The sequence below is a fragment of the Delphinus delphis genome, chromosome 6, assembly GCF_949987515.2.
Source record: "Delphinus delphis chromosome 6, mDelDel1.2, whole genome shotgun sequence".
NCBI classification, from domain to species: domain Eukaryota; kingdom Metazoa; phylum Chordata; class Mammalia; order Artiodactyla; family Delphinidae; genus Delphinus; species Delphinus delphis.
The window spans coordinates 21061517-21082684 of NC_082688.1; the positions used below are offsets into that span (position 1 = coordinate 21061517).

General features: G+C 40.1%; 1 protein-coding gene across 2 annotated transcripts in view; it reads right to left on the reverse strand.

Annotated features, from left to right (window-relative positions):
* Nucleotides 1-8310: 8310 nt before the first annotated feature.
* KIAA1958 (KIAA1958 ortholog) overlaps nt 8311-21168 on the reverse strand; it is an 85725-nt gene continuing 72867 nt past the window's right edge. For both annotated transcript variants that reach the window (XM_060014315.1, XM_060014316.1), the window contains one exon: nt 8311-15209. In XM_060014315.1, the coding sequence (XP_059870298.1) occupies nt 14403-15209 (807 nt within the window). In that variant the 3' untranslated portion in view covers nt 8311-14402. The remainder of the gene's footprint in view (nt 15210-21168) is intronic.

Consider the following 21168-nt stretch of genomic DNA (forward strand, 5'->3'; position numbering starts at 1 on the left):
GTCCCTGGTCCCGAGTGATATTCTTATTCTTTGCAGCTCTGGTCAGACAAACCAGTCTGGTCCACCAGACAGAAAGCAGTTTGACCTGAGATGCCCAGCCCTTCCACTCTACCAGAAGGTGATGATGTTTTCTTAGCCCCTGCTGTCTGCCTCAATGTCAGGCGAAAGCAACTTTGAAGAGCGAGGGACCTCCCCCCGCTTTTCCCTCTGCCTGGCACGGTCTTCCCCCCTTTACCCATGTAGCTTTGCTCCCTCAACAGTCTCAAGTCTTTACTTAAATGTCATCTTTTAAATGATGCCTTCTTGGACCACTGTATTCAAAATTTCATCTCCCTTTATCAGCAACCTTGCTTAATTTTTCTCTGGACACTTGGCACCCTCTAACATAGAATGTAACTGACTTTCTTATTTTGTTTATTGTCTGCCTTCTCCCACTAGAATATAAGGGCTGTAAGTGCAAATACTTTTGTGTGTGTGTGTGTGTGTGTGTGTGTGTGTGTGTGTGTGTGTGTGTGTGTGTGTGGTTTTCACTGATATATACCCCCAGTACTTAGGATAGTGCCTGGCACATTATAACAAGTGTCCAAACATTTTAATGAACAAATGAAATCAGTCTGACCATCTAAAGGGAAAACTGGCATCTTGGTCCTCAGCATGGACCCTCTCCCCAAGTGAATGTACACATAGACATACACACAAAAAAACCTACGCCTGTAATCTTAGGGGTTCCTAGACTCCCTGAAACCCAGCCACGGGTGCCAGGTTAAAACTCTTTGGTCAGAAGGAATTTAGCTGTACCTCTTTGGGTGCTTCTCCAGTGCAGTCCTTTGGAAATCTTCTCCATGCCACAGATGTTATGACTGTTGGGAGTCTCCCAGGAGATTCCAGAGCCTTGTAATATTGTAGCCAATACAGTGAGGCTGGCAGCCATAATTCTGTTAAGAAAACAGGAGTGTGTGCCAGCCCCTCATTATTCATTACCGAGCTATTAATTCAAGTTCTCTTAGGAAAACGTCCAACAGTGAAAAGACAGGCTCTGAGCAGCCGCAAGCTAAAGCACAGCCAGCCCTCTGTCCTGGTGTCCCGGGTTAGCCACTTCTTGGGGCAAATGCTGAGCTGCCCCCTTTGAACACACCTGGCTCCTTGGGGATGGGAGTTGCCCTGCAGGGGTGACAGTGACCGGATCCTGGTCCTGTTCAACGTTGCTAACTCCCGAGGCTGCAGAATCCAAGAGGACTGGCTGCTCCTTAGAGGAGGAGCTTACATGTCCAGCGTGCCGGGCAAGAACTGAAGGTTGAGTAAGACTTTCACAAAAGAAAGGGGTGATGGCAGAGGAGCGGGTGGAAGGAGAGGGCCTCCTGGGCAGAGGGGAGGAGCAGGCCCAGTGCAGAGACGCGGGAGTGGGGTAACGGCACGAGCCAGCCTCCACGTGGAGGGTGTGGCGCTTTATCAGAAGGGCTTTGGAGAGCCATGGGTGGGGTAATGATAGAATAAGGTGTGCATTTAGTGAGATTTTCCCAGGAAGCAGTGGAGGATAGACTAGTAGAGGCAAGAAGACCACTCAGGTTGCTGTTACGTGATCCTGGGGCAAGTGGTATGGGCTGACCAAGCTGGTGGCAGCGAGCAGAATGGGAAGGGGAGAGATTCAAGGGTTATTAAGGCGGGTAGAATTATCCAATGATGGAAACACAATGGAGGATGAGAGAGGAATGGGGGGAGAGGGAGGATGGAGGTCATGGAAAATGTCAGGTTTCTGGCTTGGGCAGCACGGTGGATACAAGCGCCATTACCTTAGGAAGAAATACGGGTGGGACCTGGGTCGAGGAGCCCTTCTCAGCTGCGGCTCCACTAGAGAATTAAGCACTGCTGCCCTAAGGCCTCCACCGTCTGGAAGGAGTGAGCGTCTCTCCCCTGATCTAGAATGGCACTAGTTCTCAGGAGAACTGAGAAAACAGGCACTCGGGTTGCATTCTGCATTCTGCGGTTCAGACAAAGAGCCCCGGTTGAAAAAGTTTTCGATAACGTAGGTCTGCTTATGCTCAGGCCATGGGAGGGGATGAAATCGCCCTGACAAAGTGTATAAAATTGAATCAGTATAAATGACAGAGTCAAGGGACGAGGTGCCTGAGAATCTAGAGACGCATCGAAAAAATCAGGAGACGGTGACACCTTAAGTCCTCATGGAAGCCAAGGAGAAGGTAACTTCAGACAGAAGAGGCTGGCCAAGCTGTTTCCCACAGCGGGTGGCTGCACCACTGGTGACGCTAGAGAGGATTCTTGGGGTACATGTGGGCAAACACTTTTAACTTTAGTAGTTATGTATTGTTATCTCTATGTACTGCAAGTAATCCAGCATTCATGTAGTAATATAAATAACATAGCTAACAGTTAATATTTTTTGACAGTTACTAGGTACTGGCCATTGTTCTAAGTGCTGTATATGTATTAATATTCTTACTTAATCCTCACCACAATCCTACAAGCTAGATATTGTTATCCCCTTTTTAAAGATGAAGAAATTGAGGCACAGAGAGGTCAAATAACTTGCCCAAGGTCACAGAACTAGTAAGAGGCAGAACTGGGATTTGAACCTGAGGGGTTTGACTCCAGGAACCCTGCTTTAAAAAAAAGGATTTATTTCTGGCTTACTCAAGTAAAAGAGAAGGATCAATTTCAAGAAAATAGCAAATAAATAATAGAACAAGTGGACTCAGCTATCACAAAATTGTTAAGGAGGGACACGAATGACGGACACTTGGGAAACAGTGCCCTGGCTGCATTGTTACATTGAGGAGGAATGCATGATAGGAGAAAATAGCAAATAAATAATAGAACAAGTGGACTCAGCTATCACAAAATTGTTAAGGAGGGACACGAATGACGGACACTTGGGAAACAGTGCCCTGGCTGCATTGTTACATTGAGGAGGAATGCATGATAGTGAGCTGTACATAGTCTGTACATGTCCTGAGACTACAGGACAAAAGGAAACATCTAGATAATGCTGTTCCCTGCCTATGGGGAGGTCCAGTTGCATCCTTTCAATTCTGGGCCATTATCCTAGGGACAGAAACAACAAACCACAAATATCGTATTAACTGTTATCTGTCAAAAATGCTATTTGTTATTGGTGGGCGTTAGATTCTTTAATAATGTCTTGAAAGATTCCCTGGGTTTTTTAAATGACCGAACTCTTACACATTATCACCATACTTAAGTGTATTAGAAATGTGCTAAATTACTTCCATGACTGCATTCTGAACATTTCAACAGCTGAGTACATTGTAAATACTCCGGCAGGAATTTTGATTTCTCATCCTTATTTCTTTGGGATCCCATGAGTAATACAAGAAGCTTGTTTATTGCTGAAATATATCTTGCTTAATGTCTTTCATGTCTGTCCCTGGTGTCTTACCAGCAAAAATGGTGGTGAAAATGATCCTAAGCAGAGGAAGAAATCAAACAGGGAAACCGAAAGAAGAAACAGAAAAGGGAATGTACTGGGGAAGGAAGATGGGCTGCACACCTTCTGGGGCTCCAGTCCTAATCTGGGAGAGGGCAAGAAAAAGGAGATGGAACAGACTGAAACAAGCCAAAAGGTATTGTTCCTGAGAGATGCCCTCAGGCACTGGGAAAGAATGTCTTGACACCTAAGGGAGAGTGGGCAGGCACCAGGCCATTGACGCCTCTAGCTCTGTCTACCCTACCTAATACACCCTTGCTGGTCCTTGCCTGCAGGTTCTCTCATTCTTTCAAGGTTTCGGTAGCACATAGTTTCCAGAGCAATGCCATGAGGAGTAATTGTCGTCAGGCCTAGAAGGCCATGTGCTACCCCAGGCCTTCTGGGGCCCTGGCTCAGTGTGCCCATCTTGGGTACTTTCAGCATGATGGATCACATCTCAATCTGTATGTTACAGCTAAGGCTGCTGGGATCAACCATATTTCCACAGATCGACTCTCTGTATTAAAGGGAGAGACAAAATGTGTTGCTATGTAGTAGATGCAAACCAGGCCCTGTTAACAATTAAAATTTCACTGGTTCTTGCCATTACTGTTACAACTCACCACCCTTGCCTGAAGATGCTCCTTGGGTATCATCTAGAGGGCCTCACTTGTATTTGTCAGCATCGTTACTCTCACCTCTCCTCAGGTCCTTCCCTTCAGCTTGAAGATTCTGTGATTCTATAAGACTGGTAAGGAGGGTTGTGGAGTCTCTAGTACAAGAGCTTTTTGTGTGTTTATTTTAAAGTCTGCCTTACAGAAAATTTCAAACATCTACAAAAAAAGAGAGAAGAGTATAATGAATTCTCATGTACCCACTGATCTGCTTTAACGATTTATATCCCATCTACACCTCCATCCTCTCTACCCCTCTGGATTATTTTGAAGAAGATTCTTAAATATTTTAGCATAGATCTCAAAAAGACAACTCATTTTTAAAAAATCTAGTGCAGGACTTTTTAAACTTGGGTTTATGTATGTAATGTTGCATGCAAATACACATCTTCTTGAGAAAATGACCTACAGCTCTCATCAAATTTTTTAACTGGTTCAGGAGTCTAAGATTTTAAAAATCATTGCTCTAAGCAAAACAATGAGAAGAGATTAAATTTGCTTTAGGGTCAATATTTGTGAATGAAACCTCTCATCTTTGCACCATTACCACCATTACTTAAGTATTTTTCAGAAACTTGTTTCCTAGGAATGATTTTAGCTGTTGTATATATAGAACAGTAAATTTCAACTTTAAAAGGTTTTAGGATTAAATGCACTCTCCAAAAGCCATAAATACTAATTTAAAGAGCAGAAAAACATTAGAGGCATGTATACAATGGTCAATATACAGTCACCATGAGAGCTTTCCAAATGGGCCCTCAGCCTGCCAAGTGAAGGAATCTACATCAGAGAACCAGAGGGAGAGTCAGTCAGAACTGATTTCACCAGAAGCATTAGCTCAGAGGCAGAGAATACAGGCACAGAACTGCTCAAAATGTCCCTACATTTTGCAAAATACAAAGGACAACATACTTCCAGGAATGTGATGCTAAAATAAAAAAATTCAGAAACCATGCATACTGCTGATTAAGTTAAAATTACTCAGTTATTTTAATAAAACAGACATAAAATATACATTAACATTTTCTTTATTTTCAAAAATCTGGGTTAAACAGGCAAGCTGCATGTACATAAACCAAACCAAACAACACACCAACAACTTAAAAAAAACAAAACAAAAAAACCCCAGAACCTTGCAAATTGTTAAGACTATACTGGACTATCAACTAGAGGGCTGGACTAAATGAACAAGAAACCCTGACGCTCTATGACATAAAACTGATGCCATACGTGCTTTCCCACTCGGGTGATCCCACGTGCACATACATGTGTGTACATGTGCAGGCATCATTGGAGGAAGAAAGAAAAAGTTGAAAATGGTACAATAAAATAATTCAAGTTACTGGCCATTTCCTCTGTCCTTCAGAGTGATGTTTCCAGTGTTAAGAAATTATGGATGCCTCCTCTACATTTAAAAAAAAATCCAGAACAGTGAAAACACCAGGACACAGTTTTATTGCTATCTTTTGGAACGTACGGCTACACAGAAAATATTAAAAATTTCAATAAAAGCAACGTGTTTCTTGTCTAAGTAGTTAAAGTGAACAGACTTTTGTTAGTCACAGCCAAGCAGGAGGAGACCCTGGGAAAGGTTATAATTGGAGCTTTTCCAGAAGAGGCTCCTACCATCTGCAAGAGGTTTGCTATGCTTCAGAAGGAAAAAAGAAGCAAACGCAAAGCAACCAATTCACTTTTGCATTTCTAAATTTAAAGTAAACATGCTGGTGTTGTTGAAATTTTAATTTCCAGTTTAAATTGTCATGACCACTTGGGGCACAGACAAAACCTTTATATGACCAGGAAGGAACTGAGCAAGGCCAATGACACTCAGTGTTCCTGTGTGTTTTCAAGTCTGTTCAGTGCAAGCAAATGAAAACCAAAAGAAAGCAACCCAGCTTTAGTTCTAACACTGATAACTGTAGACCCTGGAAGGAAGTAATTTAGTGGGTTTTTTTGTGTTTTTGTTTGTTTTTACTGCTTTTATTCCCTTACTATCTGAATTTAAACACAGTTCCATAAAACTTCAAGTATAGCTAAGGAAAGCACCTCACTGCCCCCAGCCAGCTTCCTGCTGTTGAAACTGAACTTTTCTGGCATTTGTACTAAAACAAGTTTCATTTCTCCTGATCTCTTGTTAAAACACAGATTTTATCTTCTGTAATTTTCTAATTTTGCACCTGTTGTTAGTTCCAAGTTTGGGAAGAGTGGAGAAGCACACAGGATGGCCTCCACAAACTCTGGTCTAGGCTATCAGACACCAGGACGAACGTGGGGACCCCTTGCCTTTTCTCACTTGGAAGCTAGGGACTCTTTCAGGATAGTGTTTTAAATGGTAGTGGGGAAAACAGCAATTTAAATTTTATTTGTAGAAAAAAGTATCTGAATTTTCTGTTTTTACTATAATGATCATGCATCACTTCAGTAATAAAAATAAAGAAACACAATGCGGTGAGGTGGCAATTGTTTTTAGGTCCATTTTCTTGTATTAGTTCAGCCCATTTTACGTGAGGACTTTGGGCATTTGGGGAGATTTTTGTCTTCTCGCCATATTACCTATTTAAAAGCATACATCTTTCTTCCAGTGGGTAATGATCTGACACCCCACAGTCCCTTGAAATTATGATATTCAACAACAACAAAATTTAACCAAGCTTTGTAGGTTGCAGTATAATTTATCTTTTTAAGAATAGTACATAGATGGTTTACTTCAATGCTTGTCACAACTAAAAATATTTTCCATATCTTTGCACATAAAATGTGTATCAAATACCAAAGTCACAACTTTTCCCCTCAGAATTCCCTATCGTTTCCTGGCACTTGGTGCTATAGAGTAGAAGTCTGGAGCCAGAATGTTCTTTTGTTTTCTGATAGGCAACTTATTTCTGTCTGACTGAATGCCTACAGGATTTTTCATTCTTTATCCTTGGTAGTTTAAAATTTTGCCAGGAGGTGATTAGGTACAAGTCTCTTTCACTTGTTTTTTTTTTGGCCTGGAATGCAGTGAGACCTTTCAATCTAAATACACAGGTTTTTGTTTTGTTCAGGAAAGATTTCATTTTTATAGTCTAATGATATTTTTCTTAATATACTCCTTCCATCAGGAAAGCAAATATCAGTAATGTTAGCTAATGTTCTGTCTTCCAAATCCATTATCTTTCCCCTATTTTCATCTCCTGTTTCTTTTGAAAGAATGATAGGAAGAAAATCTCGTTTGTTCTTCACACTGATATATATATATATTTTTTTGGCCACATCCCGCAGCATGCGGGATTACTTCCCTGACCAGGGATCAAACCCGTGCCCCCTGAAGTGGAAGCGCGGCGTCTTAACCACTGGACCACCAGGGAAGTCCCACACTGAGTTTTTTATAAGCATCTGTATTATTCTTTTCTACTTCCAATGTGGATTTTAATCTGCTATTGTGTTTTTAGCTTCCTTGAAATCCTTCTTTCTAGTTTATCTTCTTTTTCATTTTATTCCGTTGCCTTTTTCTCTTAATCCATTCCCATTTTAAGATAACATACTATTGCTGCATAGAAGCAATTCTTCTGTTCCTTCAATTATGACAAAGAGAATCCTAAAATTTTCTTGTTTCTTGCAGTAGACTACTTTCAACTGTTCTGGAAGTTGTTCATTTTCCTTCATTCAGTCACATTTTTTTTTTTTTAATGCCGCATTTGTTTTCTCTATACTCATCCTTAAATGGTCCTTTCTCCTCAAACCCAGTATTTGCCTTTCATTTTGCTATCTGTCCACTTGAGTGTTTGTCAAATCCCTTTTTTGGATGCACAGGTTGAGGGTTAAGAAGATGTACATATTTCCATGTCCAGTTTCTAGTTTAACACTTTTCTATTGAAGTGGCATCCTTTTCCTTTCTATTGTCTGGTTTTCTGGATCTCTGATCCAACACCATACATGAAAAATCACAATATTTGCATTTTCTGCTACTTGCTTATTTATTGTTTTTGTCCTCACCTAAAGGGCGTTTTTTCTCAGAATGCACTATGCCTCCAACAGATCCTCTCTGCTTGCTGCTCACATTTTAGCCCTAGAACTTGGAGCTGGACTGAATGAAGAGGAGGTGGGTGGGGAGATGGGAGAGAGGGTGGGATAGAGAAGCTTTTCACTTTATAGTGTGGCATCTGGTTAAGAGAAAGGATAAGCCAGTTATTTTTCTGGCACCAGAGCTCTGAGTAAGGAGACTGACATGGTTAATGAGAACAAGTATTAAATATCTTTCAGATTTTCTATTTCACAGAACCTGTTTCATGAAGCAAAGCGAAAGAAAACAGTGAGCTACAACCTGAAAGGTTTTGTCTCACTTTACTTCCAAATGCCTTGTAAATTGTATTGATTCCTTCTAGATTCTAGAATTGAGAGGTGGCCTTCTTCTGGGTCTATATGAGTGTTTTTCTTGGAAGGCAGGAAGTCAATGGGGCCTTCTGCCAGACAGCTCCATTAATTAATTTTTTAAAATCCAAATCTTCCAGCTATGGTATGGAGGAAAGATTCTGGATTAATTTTCTAGTCCTGAATCTACTACTTATTGTCTTGCTGACCTTGGATGGGCCCTTTAATATCTCTGGGCTTCGATTTTCTTATTGGTAAAATGGGGGATTTTGATTAGGCTGTCTCAGAGTTACCTAGAACCTTTTATTTTTTAAGCCTCAAAACAAAAAAATCCCCATGCCCTGATAAAGGAAAGAATAGAAAACAAATGACTAAATAAGTATATTTTGCTATGAGGTTGCTTTAGCCTAAAGATTATAAAAATCCTCTGACATCAAAATTAAAAAGTGAAAGCAAAAACCCTGAGCATGTAATTGTGATGTAGGCTAGGAAGTCCTTTACATTTTAAGCAATGATACCCATTCAAAACAGGTGCAGTTTGTAAACGACTTGACTTTTATTAGAATAAACTGGCATGAACATCTGCCCTTTAAGGTAGACAATAGATAATATCAGTTATTTATTGGATAAACACAGAAGGTTCTCAGTAGGCAGAAAATGTTATACTTATTCATAGAAAACCACCAGGCTTTCCAGGAACTATTGAATTATACCAATATATTGAATTAGTAAGAGAGTACATATAAGGTATGACACAGTATGGTTTGAGAAATGAAATATTTCCCAAACAAATAGAAACTGTTTAATTTTTTAAAAGCTCTGTGATAAATGGACCTCTTTGGGCCTGAAGAAGGCAGTTTAGTTTAATGCATTGAGCACTGTATTTGGAGTCAGAAGACCTGGGTTCAAACTTAAGTTCTCCAACTTCTTAGCTCTGTGAGACTTTGGGAAATTTACTTAACTTCTCTGAGCCTTGGTTTCTCAGTAAGTAAAATGGGAATAATTAGACCTACCCTGCAGAGCTGTTGTGAGAATTAAATGAGAATACGAGGAAGCTGTGCGAAAGCACTTACCACAGTTAGTGTTAGTCAAATCTGAATCTTCCAGAAACTTATTTGAACAAATCAGTAAAAATAACTACAGTTAAATGTAAATCAATTAAATCAGTTACTCTGACCATAAAATATTTAGGAGCCCATTCTCAGTGGGGGAGAGGGATCTGTCTAATTGCTTTTAATAGTAATGGAAGCAATATGCATCTACATATAATCCAGTGAGTTTTCTTTTTGGTCTTAACAAGTATTTCCTGAAATTATTTATTTCCATATGAACTGCATTAGATCAACAATAAAGCACTTTAATTGAGCATAAAAATCTGATTCTCATCAACAATTAAAACATAGGGAACCTCTCTGGATTTCTTGGGCTATAAAGAACTAGAAGTACTCAAAATCATCATCAAAATAGGCAAACTTTGCCAGAAGGATGGGCAGCCTCCCTCAAAGGAGTTTTGGGAAATCCTATGATGTCAGGATACATGGATACAGAACACATAGGAACTTCCAGAGATAAGCTAGTTTTTCATTCCCCACAGCCTCCTCTTCTCTCAGAAAGGGAGTTCAGCCTTAGGTCATCACCAATCTCTCCCTTCACTCCTGTTTGTGCTTAGGTGATAATTTATATGGAAAAACACAACTAAGATTTTTACTTAAGAACTTTGCCTAAACAACTGAATGTTTTTCTCTTAAAACAGAGCATTAAAAATTCACCCCAAAAGTAAAAGCATTTAAAGATATACGTGAATTTGAAACTTTTGATGCATTCTTCGGTTCAGGGCTGTTTGTTAACAGTTTCTCAATATGTATGGGTCTTAACTTAGGCTAAATTGGAGCGCCCGAGGGAAAATGAGGTAACTCTTCTTTGAGATCTTCATCGTTTGCATTTCTTGCTGCCTAAAGTTAACTGGTTACTAGCTCAAGAACCCACTGTTAGCAATCCAGATTTCAACAAAAGCAACAAAATGATGCTTGTTTGATAAGAGTAATATTTAAACATAAATATTTGTTTATTTAAGTGGTAACAATGTGGTTAGTGTTAGCCTAACCTGAGAAAAATAACATTCTGCTGCCTGTAGAGATAGCGAAATAATTTAAAGAGCTGTCAAACTTAAAATTTCAAGAAAATTGTTATTCCTAAAGCAAGCGTTCCAATATAGCGAGAAGCACTCACTTAGGAGATTCAGTATATGATCTTGAGGAATTAGGAATTTTGCCTCCTAGTTTTGCCACTTCCTAACTGCATGGCCTTGAGGAACTGCAGAAATGTAACATTATTCACTTTGGAGATGATCTTTTCCGATGATCTTTCACAGCTGAGGAAAGTGAGACCAGCATTTACCAAGTGAGTAGAGAAGGCGCTGCCAGCCTGGTAATCTTCCTTCTATAGCCAGAGGCTTCCGCTTCTACAGGAGGATTATTTTGTCTAGATCTTCTCCACAGCTGTCTATGAACATGCTGATAGGGTGGGTATAGCGCGATGCTTTTAATGAGGTTGAATTAAAATAAAAATCAAAGTAACAGAGTTTCACACTTCTATAAACATTTATCAGTCAGGGCAGATTAATACAGCATATAATCCAAGGAAAGCTGGGAAATGCCACATGACCGAGGAGACCATTTCTTTCACAACTTTGGTTAGGTTTTCCCATAATACTTCCCTTTGCAAACACACTAAACCATGGGAAAACTTTCTCCTAACGCCTCTCAGGGCTTCTCTATACTTTAATTGTTTTTGCTTATATCTGAGGTATCAGGGCTTGGAGGTGCTGGAGGTAGAATTTATGGGTATAAATGTGACCACATTATCAGGTTTGCTTTCCTCTTCAAGTTTAACAGTTTAAAGGAGAGAGAATCTCCATAATGGAAGGAATAAGTGGTATAGTGCAGATTAGGTGGATAATATTATTACTCTTACCAAAGGTTGTAACTAAAATAACTAAGATTTATTGCATAAATAATACTATGTGCCCGGTGCTGTGCTAAAGCCTTTATACTTCATTGACTCATACCCTTCAGGCTGATGCCCCCATCACCTCTGCTGGAATAAACTTCCAAGGGGAGACTGGCTAAATTCTGGGGAGGAGGTACCAGGCGAGCGGGGCTTCCTTTAGAGCAGGTGCAGAAGGTGCTGGGGGCAAGAGCTCACCCAAAGGACTCCCTGGGTCGTCCCATAACACCTACAGCACCACCATTCCTGAGGCAGAGCCACGGCCACTTGAGCCTCGGTGAATGTGCGAGTTCCCGGTATTCATTCCCACTTTTGAATACAAAAAACACTAAAGGTAAGTAGAGAAAAAACTCTTAACCTCCCTCTTTCTTCTCTTGGGAATCTCCCTTCTCCTGGCTTAGGCCAAGAGTAGAAAACCCTGCAGTCCCCAGAGGGTATGGTTTACAGCTGGCCGAAAAGACAGAACAACTGCCTTAGCTCTGAAGCCCAACAAGAACTAGCTACTCTGCCCCCCGCTTCAGATCCTCTGAGCATGGACACACCATATAGATGGATAGGTGCTTCACCATATTAGCAGGTTTACTAGGTGTTATCACATATAAACTTAAAGTGTGTGTGCACATACACACATACACACAAATATATAATAGACAAAGTACCTATACAGTGGGTGGCACAGGAGGCGTGCGATGAATGGCATTTAGGATGCTGAGATACGATTCTTTCCTTCCATCAGGTACCACTGGAGATTCTACCTCCTGACTTTGATTATAATCATTCACTTCAGAACTCTGAGGGTTGAAAGCCCATCAAATAGGTGATAAGCGACAAACCTGAGGCAGAGATTGTTACTCAGCTGATAAAAAGCCACTATCAACAGAAAGATTACAGCCTCTGGATCAGTTATTGCTACTTTTGGAAATGTTAAAATCTGAAAAGATCCCAGTGATATCTAATGGCAATTTCTTCTTGAATCGATTTAAAATAAAAATGGAGGTTTTATTAATTAAGCTGCAGGCCCTGCCCAGTAGTTCACATAGGTTATATTTCTGTTTAAGTGCAGTACTGACAAGAAAAACCACCATGTGCTTTCCTCAAACAAAATTTCCTTTGGGTGTTCACCCACTAAAGGAAACTGTACCTCGTGTTTTGTGTCTCTTTTAATCAAAACCTTAAAATCCCTATAGGAAACTACAACAGAACAGTGTGCAATATCAAGTCATAACACTGCTTATTAAAGATTACCTGTTATTTATATACAGATGGAGACATACCAAAGTTAATCTATATTCAGGAAAGATCAACTAGTAAACGAAATAAATGTGCAGGAACTAAAAAGGGAACAACATTAAACCTTAAGGCAGCATTGGTTGAGTCTTCTCTGGTAAAGGAAGTATGATATATTTCAATGACCAGTGAATGATTTTTTAAAACAATTAAAATAAATACTAAAATAATGTTTTGAAAAAGAAATAGGGCTGATTTTAGGACTCCTACAAAATGAATGTATACTAGACTTTCAACTGTGGACTGGAAAACATACACAGGAACAAAATGGTATGAAGTTGTAGCAGTCTTTCCTCAAATACAAAATAAAGATTCCCTAGAAATTATTATTATTATTAATTAGTCCTCTTTGGGCTCCTTTTTCACTTATTCAGAGCAGTTATTATAACATTCTGTTAATGTTTGAATGACAAGTGGTCAGATTTAATCTCACCTGAGTGAAATGATTTCAAACTACACTGATAACCTATCATCATGGTCTGATTTTTCAACTCTGTGCTTGTTGCTGGGTTTGCTTACCTGGTAGGTTGCCTACATCCTCGTGTCCCAAGCATTGGTGCCAACCTAAAATGATGAGATCTCTTGTGGCTGAAAGAGTCATCCTTTGACAAAAATATTTCAAAACTCTTTAATAAACATGTTTTGGAATTTGTTTTCTTTGCAGCTTGTTCTGTTGGATTTTCCTGGTTACGCCTGAAAATTACTTTCAGTTGTTTTACAGTCCAGTGCTATATGCTGGAACAACTGTATGACACAAGGAACAGATGAAAAAAAACAAACTCTAAAAAATGTTCAAACGAAAATAGCTTTCACATGACGCTGAGAAAGAAAACGTAGGCACTTCTGCTTCAGGAGGTTTTTCACGTTTTGATCGCAGACCGCTTTTCCAAGACACTTTCTCTACTACTAGAAATTCCCTCATTGTACAAACCATCTAGTTCATCGGAAACCTTGTTCTCACAAGCACCGTTTGGTGCATTAATCTTTTCTCATAAAACTGTCTCCACTGATGCAGAGGTCAAGTCCTCCCAGGGCTGAGAGCAGTCCCCACTTTCCTATCAGCGTGACTGAGCGTAGCTCCACGACCTTCCATCAACCAAGGCTGCTTGCTCTGCAGGACCCAGTTATCCATCAACAAAACATAAGGAGGAGTGCCAGGTGCCATTTTTCTCCTGGAAATAGTTAACACGTCTGCCTCTCCCTTCCTAGCTCCTCACTGTGAGTGTAATTCCACAAAGTGTGTATAACATTCTAAAGCTACTAGGCTACTGGGATTTTTTTTTAATGACTACTTAAACGGTTTTCTTCCCCACTCCCTTTTATTTTTTTTGAGAAAATCTGTGCTAAAAAGGCACTAGATAAAATGAACTTCCTCACTCTTGTGTATGTAGTAATTTATACAGTGCGTTAGACTCTATAATTTAACAAAGGTGACACACATCTGGATAAAACATCCTAAAGATTCATCTACTTTCAGTTAAAAAAACAAATGCAAAGTCAAAGAAATAGGAAGTCCCACTGACAGGGACCAGCCTGACCATGAAATCACGGTCATCCCTGCCACCTCAGAACTCTGGCCTTGGCTGCGGGGGGAGCGCCCCCCTGCCAGGTGTGTTGGGTGGTGGCCGGGACCCAGGGGAGACTCACTGGCAGCAGCTGTGGGAGCCAAGCCTCCTGGAGACCTGAGTAAATGAGACGAAGGTGAAGTTCTCACAGTTTTCCAGCTTGACCTTCTTGGCTAAGTTCGGGACAATTCCCCGAAGAGACCTCAGTCCCATCCTCTGTTCCTCGTACCACACGCTGCCCATGTCTGTGGCCTCCTTCCTGGCGGTGAGGTAGAAAGGGGACTTGGCCTCCATCTGGGTGGGGGGTCGGTGGATGTACATGTACTTGTAGAGGAGGCAGTAAGGGCACTGTTTGTGTCCCCTGGAATGCTCATGGTAGATCTTCCCGTGGCACACTCGAGTGGAACCACTCCGACTCTCCCGCTTGACACTGTCTGTCCGGGCGAAATAGGGCTGGTTCTGTGGGTCTTTGAGCAGCTCGATGTCACCATACATCAGATCAGCATGCTCCTGCAGCGTCCGCATATTCAGGTATTGGCTGTTGTACTTGACCACGGTGGACAGAAGGGTGATGGGGCTGTCATCCCCCAGACACCCTGCCTGCCACATCTCCTCCTCATCAGAGAGGGAGAAGTAGACGATGTTGCGAGAACGGGCACCTGACATCCCTGCCTTACTCAGCACCCACAGCTTCTCCTTGAGCTTCTTGGTGGAGGAGCTGAAGGTGCTGCTGGTGATGGAGAAGCCCACGCCCGCATTCTTCAGGATGCGGTCCAGGCCTCGGCGGATGGCGTGCAGCGACGTGGCCAGGAAGTCTGAGCCGTCGCTCTTCTTAACGGTGACATAAAAGTTCTCGAGCAGCTCGTTCAGCTTCACTGCAGGGATCTCAAATGAGACAAACACTGAGGTTACAAATTTGCGGACACCCAAGTAGCCAGACCCCTCCTTCCTTCTCCTGATCCTCACCAGGGGCTGTATTTTGCAGAGCCCTCTAGAGGGCTGCCTTCTTAGCATGATATAGTGGAAAAAACAGTGAATTTCACGCTGGAAGATCTAGGTTCCACACTGGGCTCCACTTAGTCCCTTTAAACCTCAGCGTTCTAAGCAAACAGGATGGGAGATAATAATCATACCTTCTCAAAGAATTATTGTAATGCTTAAATAAAGTAGTGGACGTGAAAGGGTTTGTAAATAGTAATGAACACACATACACACAACATATATATATATATATATATATATATGTAATTATTTTTATTTTTATTATTGGCCTTGTAACTTTCACTGTTCCTCTCTGGAAAGCCCTTTCGTCTCTTTTCTAGGATATCATTTCCTTCCCTCCCCTTCAATAAAATTCAGCCATCCTCTTTGAAGAATTCCTGAACTAAACTTATCGAACTCTGAATCATTCCGACATTACTTTCCCTGATCTCTGCATGTACTTGGTGCTGAAGGGAAAGATGACTCACATGTCCATTTTGCACAGCAAGTTAATGCCCCTTGATTCTTCACTTGAATTTATCTGAATAAGTCTGGAAATATTTCTGACTTAACGATCGATAGGGCTTCAATGTCAATATTTGTTCAAAAGATATGAAAGACTTAATGATTATACTGACAATTAGAGAGTGCTCCTTATTTAGGCATGGCAGGAGGAGGAAGGTTGGTGGGTAAGAAAGCTTTACTTTCAAGAGGGAGCCATAAAGATAAAACCAGACCTTGCTCATAGTCAGTTTAGGTTGAATACACATTCTAGGACAAAAGATAGTCTCAATAAGAGATGTTTTAAAAGTAGAAACTGTACAGGTAACACTCATTCTTCTAATAGCCCTTGGGTCAAAGAGGAAAATAAAAACTGAATTATAGATTAAAAATGAGGCAAACTGAAAACATTACATATCAAAATGTATGAGGTGTTGCCAAATATACTCCAATAACACCACAGTCTTAAACTCCTTTGTTAGAAACTTTATTAAAAATAAGCGAACACTATTCAACACAAAAGACTAGAAAAAGTAAATCAAATTCAAAAATAGAGTGAATCAATAAAAATAAAACAAATTAATGAACTGGAAAAGATATAAATTGGTATAGATAAAAAATGGAAACATGTAATCTTTGAAAAGACGTATAAAGTTGACAAACTTCTAGCAAATATGATAGAAAGAAAGAGAGAGAAAGAAGAGGAAAGGAAATATAATATAAACAATATTAGGAATGAGAAAGACCATAACTACAGAAAATGAATAAAGAATATGAAAGAATATCATAAACTTTATGCATATTAATTTGAAAATATAAATAACCTGAACAATTTTCTAGCAAAATATAAATTACCAAAGTTGGTTCAATAAGAGGTAAGAGATCTGAAGAGCCCCAAACAACAGAAGAGGATGAAATGACTGTCAAAGATGTATGTCACTCATAAAGAGATGGCGTTATGGAGTTGATTCAGCTTTTCTTTTGTATGTAAACAGTTTTGGAGCACAGGAAAAATAAGCGTTCTTCATTTTTTTTCTAATCCAAATATAGTAGATATTATACCAAAGACGCGAGAGGGAGGAGATATGGGAACATATGTATATGTATAAGTGATTCACTTTGTTATAAAGCAGAAACTAACACACCATTGTAAAGCAATTATACTCCAATAAAGATGATAAAAAAAACCCCAACAAAGTATATGAATATAAATGTAAACTGCTCTAAGTAAAGTACTAGTGATTTCCACTTTGCCCAGCACCAATGTAAAACAAAATGTACACACGTTAGAACCATGCGAGCAAGGGCATGGCTCTGATATGCACAAGTAGCAGTTAACATGGTACCAGCAAAATGAGGGCTGCCTATATTATCAAATTCAGGACTGCAGGAAAGCAATCTACATCGAGACCAGTAGGGATTATCAGAGTATAAGGATGATTCAATAGTAATAAATACTTCAATATAATTGACTCATTTATACATTAAGGAGAAAAAATATGAAGCTGAAAGTTACTGAAAAATTATTTGAAAGAATATGCTATCCACTTCAAATTTTCAAAATGCAAATTAAATTTAGATTGGAAGAAAAAATATCCTCTTACTATAACGAAGAGTATTTAACAGACATGAACTATAAAAATTACACTCAAGATGAATCAAAACTACAATGAGGTATCACCTCACACCAGTCAGAATGACCATCATCAAAAAATCTACAAACAATAAATGCTGGAGAGGGTGTGGAGAAAAGGGAACCCTCTTGTACTGTTGGTGGGAATGTAAATTGATACAGCCACTATGGAGAACAGTATGGAGGTTCCTTAAAGAACTAAATATAGAACTACTATATGACCCAGCAATCCCACTACTGGGCATATACCCTGAGAAAACCATAATTCAAAAAGAGTCATGTACCACAGTGTTCACTGCAGCTCTATTTACAATAGCCAGGACATGGAAGCAACCTAAGTGTCCATCGACAGATGAATGGATAAAGAAGATGTGGCACATATATACAATGGAATATTACTCAGCCATAAAAAGGAACGAAACTGAGTTATTTATAGTGAGGCGGATGGACCTAGAGTCTGTCATACACAGTGAAGTAAGTCAGAAAGAGAAAAACAAATACCATATGCTAACACATATATATGGAATCTAAAAAAAAATGGTTCTGAAGAACCTAAGGGCAGGACGGGAATAAAGACGCAGATGTAGAGAATGGACTTGAGGACATGGGGAGGGGGAAGTGTAAGCTGGGACAAAGTGAGAGAGTGGCATGGACATATATACACTACTACCAAATATAAAATAGATAGCTAGTGGGAAGCAGCCGCATAGCACAGGGAGATCACCTCGGTGCTTTGTGTCCACCTAGAGGGGTGGGATAGGGAGGGTGGGAGGGAAACACAAGCGGGAGGAGATATGGGGATATACGTATATGTATAGCTGATTCACTTTGTTATAAAGCAGAAACTAACACACCATTGTAAAGCAATTATACTCCAATAAAGATGTTAAAAAAAATTACACCAAGATGAAAACATTAGAATCTTTTTTATGAAGTCAGGAATAGGATGAGAATGATGAATATCATTGCTATTATACAACAATGCTCTGAAGATTCTGGCCAACCAAGTAAGACAAGAAAAAGAAATTACACACACACACACACACACACACACATACACACACACACGTATGTATGTATATATGCATATAGGAAAGGAAAAAGACAAAACATAATTGTTTTCTGATAATCTAATTGTTGGTCTAGGAAACTCCAAGAGATTCAGTCGAAAAGCCATCAGAAAGAATAAATAGGGTAGCTGCATACAAAATATAAAAAGCAATAGTTTTCTTACATACCAGTAAAAACCAGTTAACATAACTTCCCAATAATCATGACACCCAAAACTCATCTGGTTTCAGATTTTTATGCTGTCACTTGCAACTCCCTACTTGCAGGTGTTAACTTCTCTTTGTATTAGCTGGGACTTGTGTGGTTGCAAGAGAGAGACCAAACTTGAAAAAGCCTTGGCAAAGAGGGATATCAGAAATAGTGGATTTCAAGGCCATCAGGGCTCCACCTCTCACCTCTGCTTCTCTGTACAGAGCTGCTTTCTTTATGTAGCCACTTAGCACTCCCCAAGGGTTATATCTTACAGCTTCAGGTACTGGCAAGAGTCCAACTCTCACTTTCAGTAGAAAAAAAGTCTAAAGGAAGGATTCTGACTGGCCCAAACAACCAACCAAAAGGTGGGCCACTGTACTAACATAATGGCTTCTGCAATAACCATGGGGATTGTAGGAGAAGAATGGTTCCTTAAATAAGGGGTGCTGAGCAGAAACTCGTACTACCTTAGTGTTTAAAAACAAAACAAAACAAAACAACTAACCTCTGATAGCTTCCTTTTGCCCTTCAGATAAGTTCCAAACTGTTTACCTTGTATGCAGGCCTTTACAATCTGCTTCCACCCTATGGTAGATTGTTTGCAAAGACAGCCACAACCATCTCTCCCCTCCCTGTTCTTACACCCCTTTGCAATGTGACTCTGCTGCTCCTCCCATCAGGAAGTAGAATCTATTTTCCCACCCTTGGAATCGAGGCTGGCCATGAATTAATTTGGCCAATAGAATAGAAATAACAGTGTGTGAATTCCAAACCTAGGCTTCAAGGGGTTCTGTTTTCATCTTACAGGTTCTTACAGGTTTGCCTCCATTGTCGTAGTACACGATGTTGCCATGTAAGGAAGCCCAGTTAGACCTCAGGAATGTGTGACTCAGAGACAAGCTGCCTCCCATCTAATATACAGATGACTGTACCCACATGAGTATCCCAAGTGAGACCAGTAGAAGAACCACTTCTAGCTGAGAAAGCCCCGTATCATCATGAGCAAATAAAATGAATGTTCTGATAAGCCACTAAGTTTTGGGGTGGTTTGTTATGCAGCCACAGATAACTGATACACACCCTATTTCTCTAGCTTAATCTTTTGTTCTCTTTATACTCTGTTTTCCAGCTTCACTGAACTTTGTGACATTCGTAGGAACCACAGGGCTCTTTCATGCTTCCAAGTCTTTGCATATGCTATTTCCTCTGCCTAGAATGTTTTTTCTTCTAACCTTCTCTATTTGGAAAACCTCTATTCCTTGTTTCAGATCTAGCTCAAATTCTGCTGCCTATATAAAAGGCTTCTCCAGCTTCCCTAAGCAAAGTTACTCTTTCACCTGGGATCCCAAGGCACTTAACTTAAATTTTATTATGGCCCTCTCCATATTGCACAGCCTTTTATCTATTTATATGTCTGTCTCTCAAAGTGGACTGAAAGCTTCCTGAATGCAAGAATGACATCTCATACATGACTGGTTCGTCATGCTGAAGACCCTACCAGAAGGCCTGAAATGTATTATAGATACCCAATGAACTGATAAACATGGGTTAAAGCAATGAATTAACCCCGGAGTCAGGAGAACCAAAGCTGACTTAGGATGCAGAACCCTAAGAATCAAGGAGAACCCTTGACTATACCACAAGTTTCAAAGAAAAATCACAGCAAAAGCAATTCCTGAAGAAATGTCAAGTCACAAAATGTATATTCTTTGTACACAAGAAACCGTTCATTCTGGCCCATGTTGCCTGCCTCCTTAGTTTTCTCAGACTGAGTTTTGGTTGATAATTATTCCTCGAGGTCTTAAATTGTTATGAAGACATTGCAGGAAAGTATTTTCCTTCATGAGCCACTCTGAACATCAAATTCACCATGGATTAAAAATTGGGCTTTTTTTTTTTTTTAATTGGCTGCACCAGGTCTTAGTTGTAGCACACAGGATATTTAGTTGCAGCATGCACGTGGGATCTAGTTCCCTGACCAGGGATCGAAGCTGGGCCCCCTGCATTGGGAGCGCAGAGTCTTAACCGCTGGAGCACCAGGGAAGTCCCCAAACTGGGCTTTCTTGATGTGAAAATGACCAAAGAGAAGTAAGAGGTTGTCATGGGGCAGATGACTCCAGGTGGGAAAGAGCAGTATAAGAAGACTGACTTGCTTGGCAAATCCCAAAGTTCTGGAACTATGTAGCAATCCTTGGCAACTGAAAGGATTAGACAAGTAAAACCAAGAATTACTTTGGGGAATGCCTCAAACTCCCCTTTGTGATAATCTTGACTAGGGGATGAAGAAAGTGGAGAAAATGCTTGTGAACTACAAGTACTCTAATAGGAAAAAAAAATGAATCTTGAAGTAACCATTGCTGACAACAAAAATGACTTCATTTTTGCAGTTACTAAATTTCACTTTATTGAGAAAGACAGGTATTGAACTTCAAGATGCTGTATTTTCTGAGTGAGGCTAAGGAATAT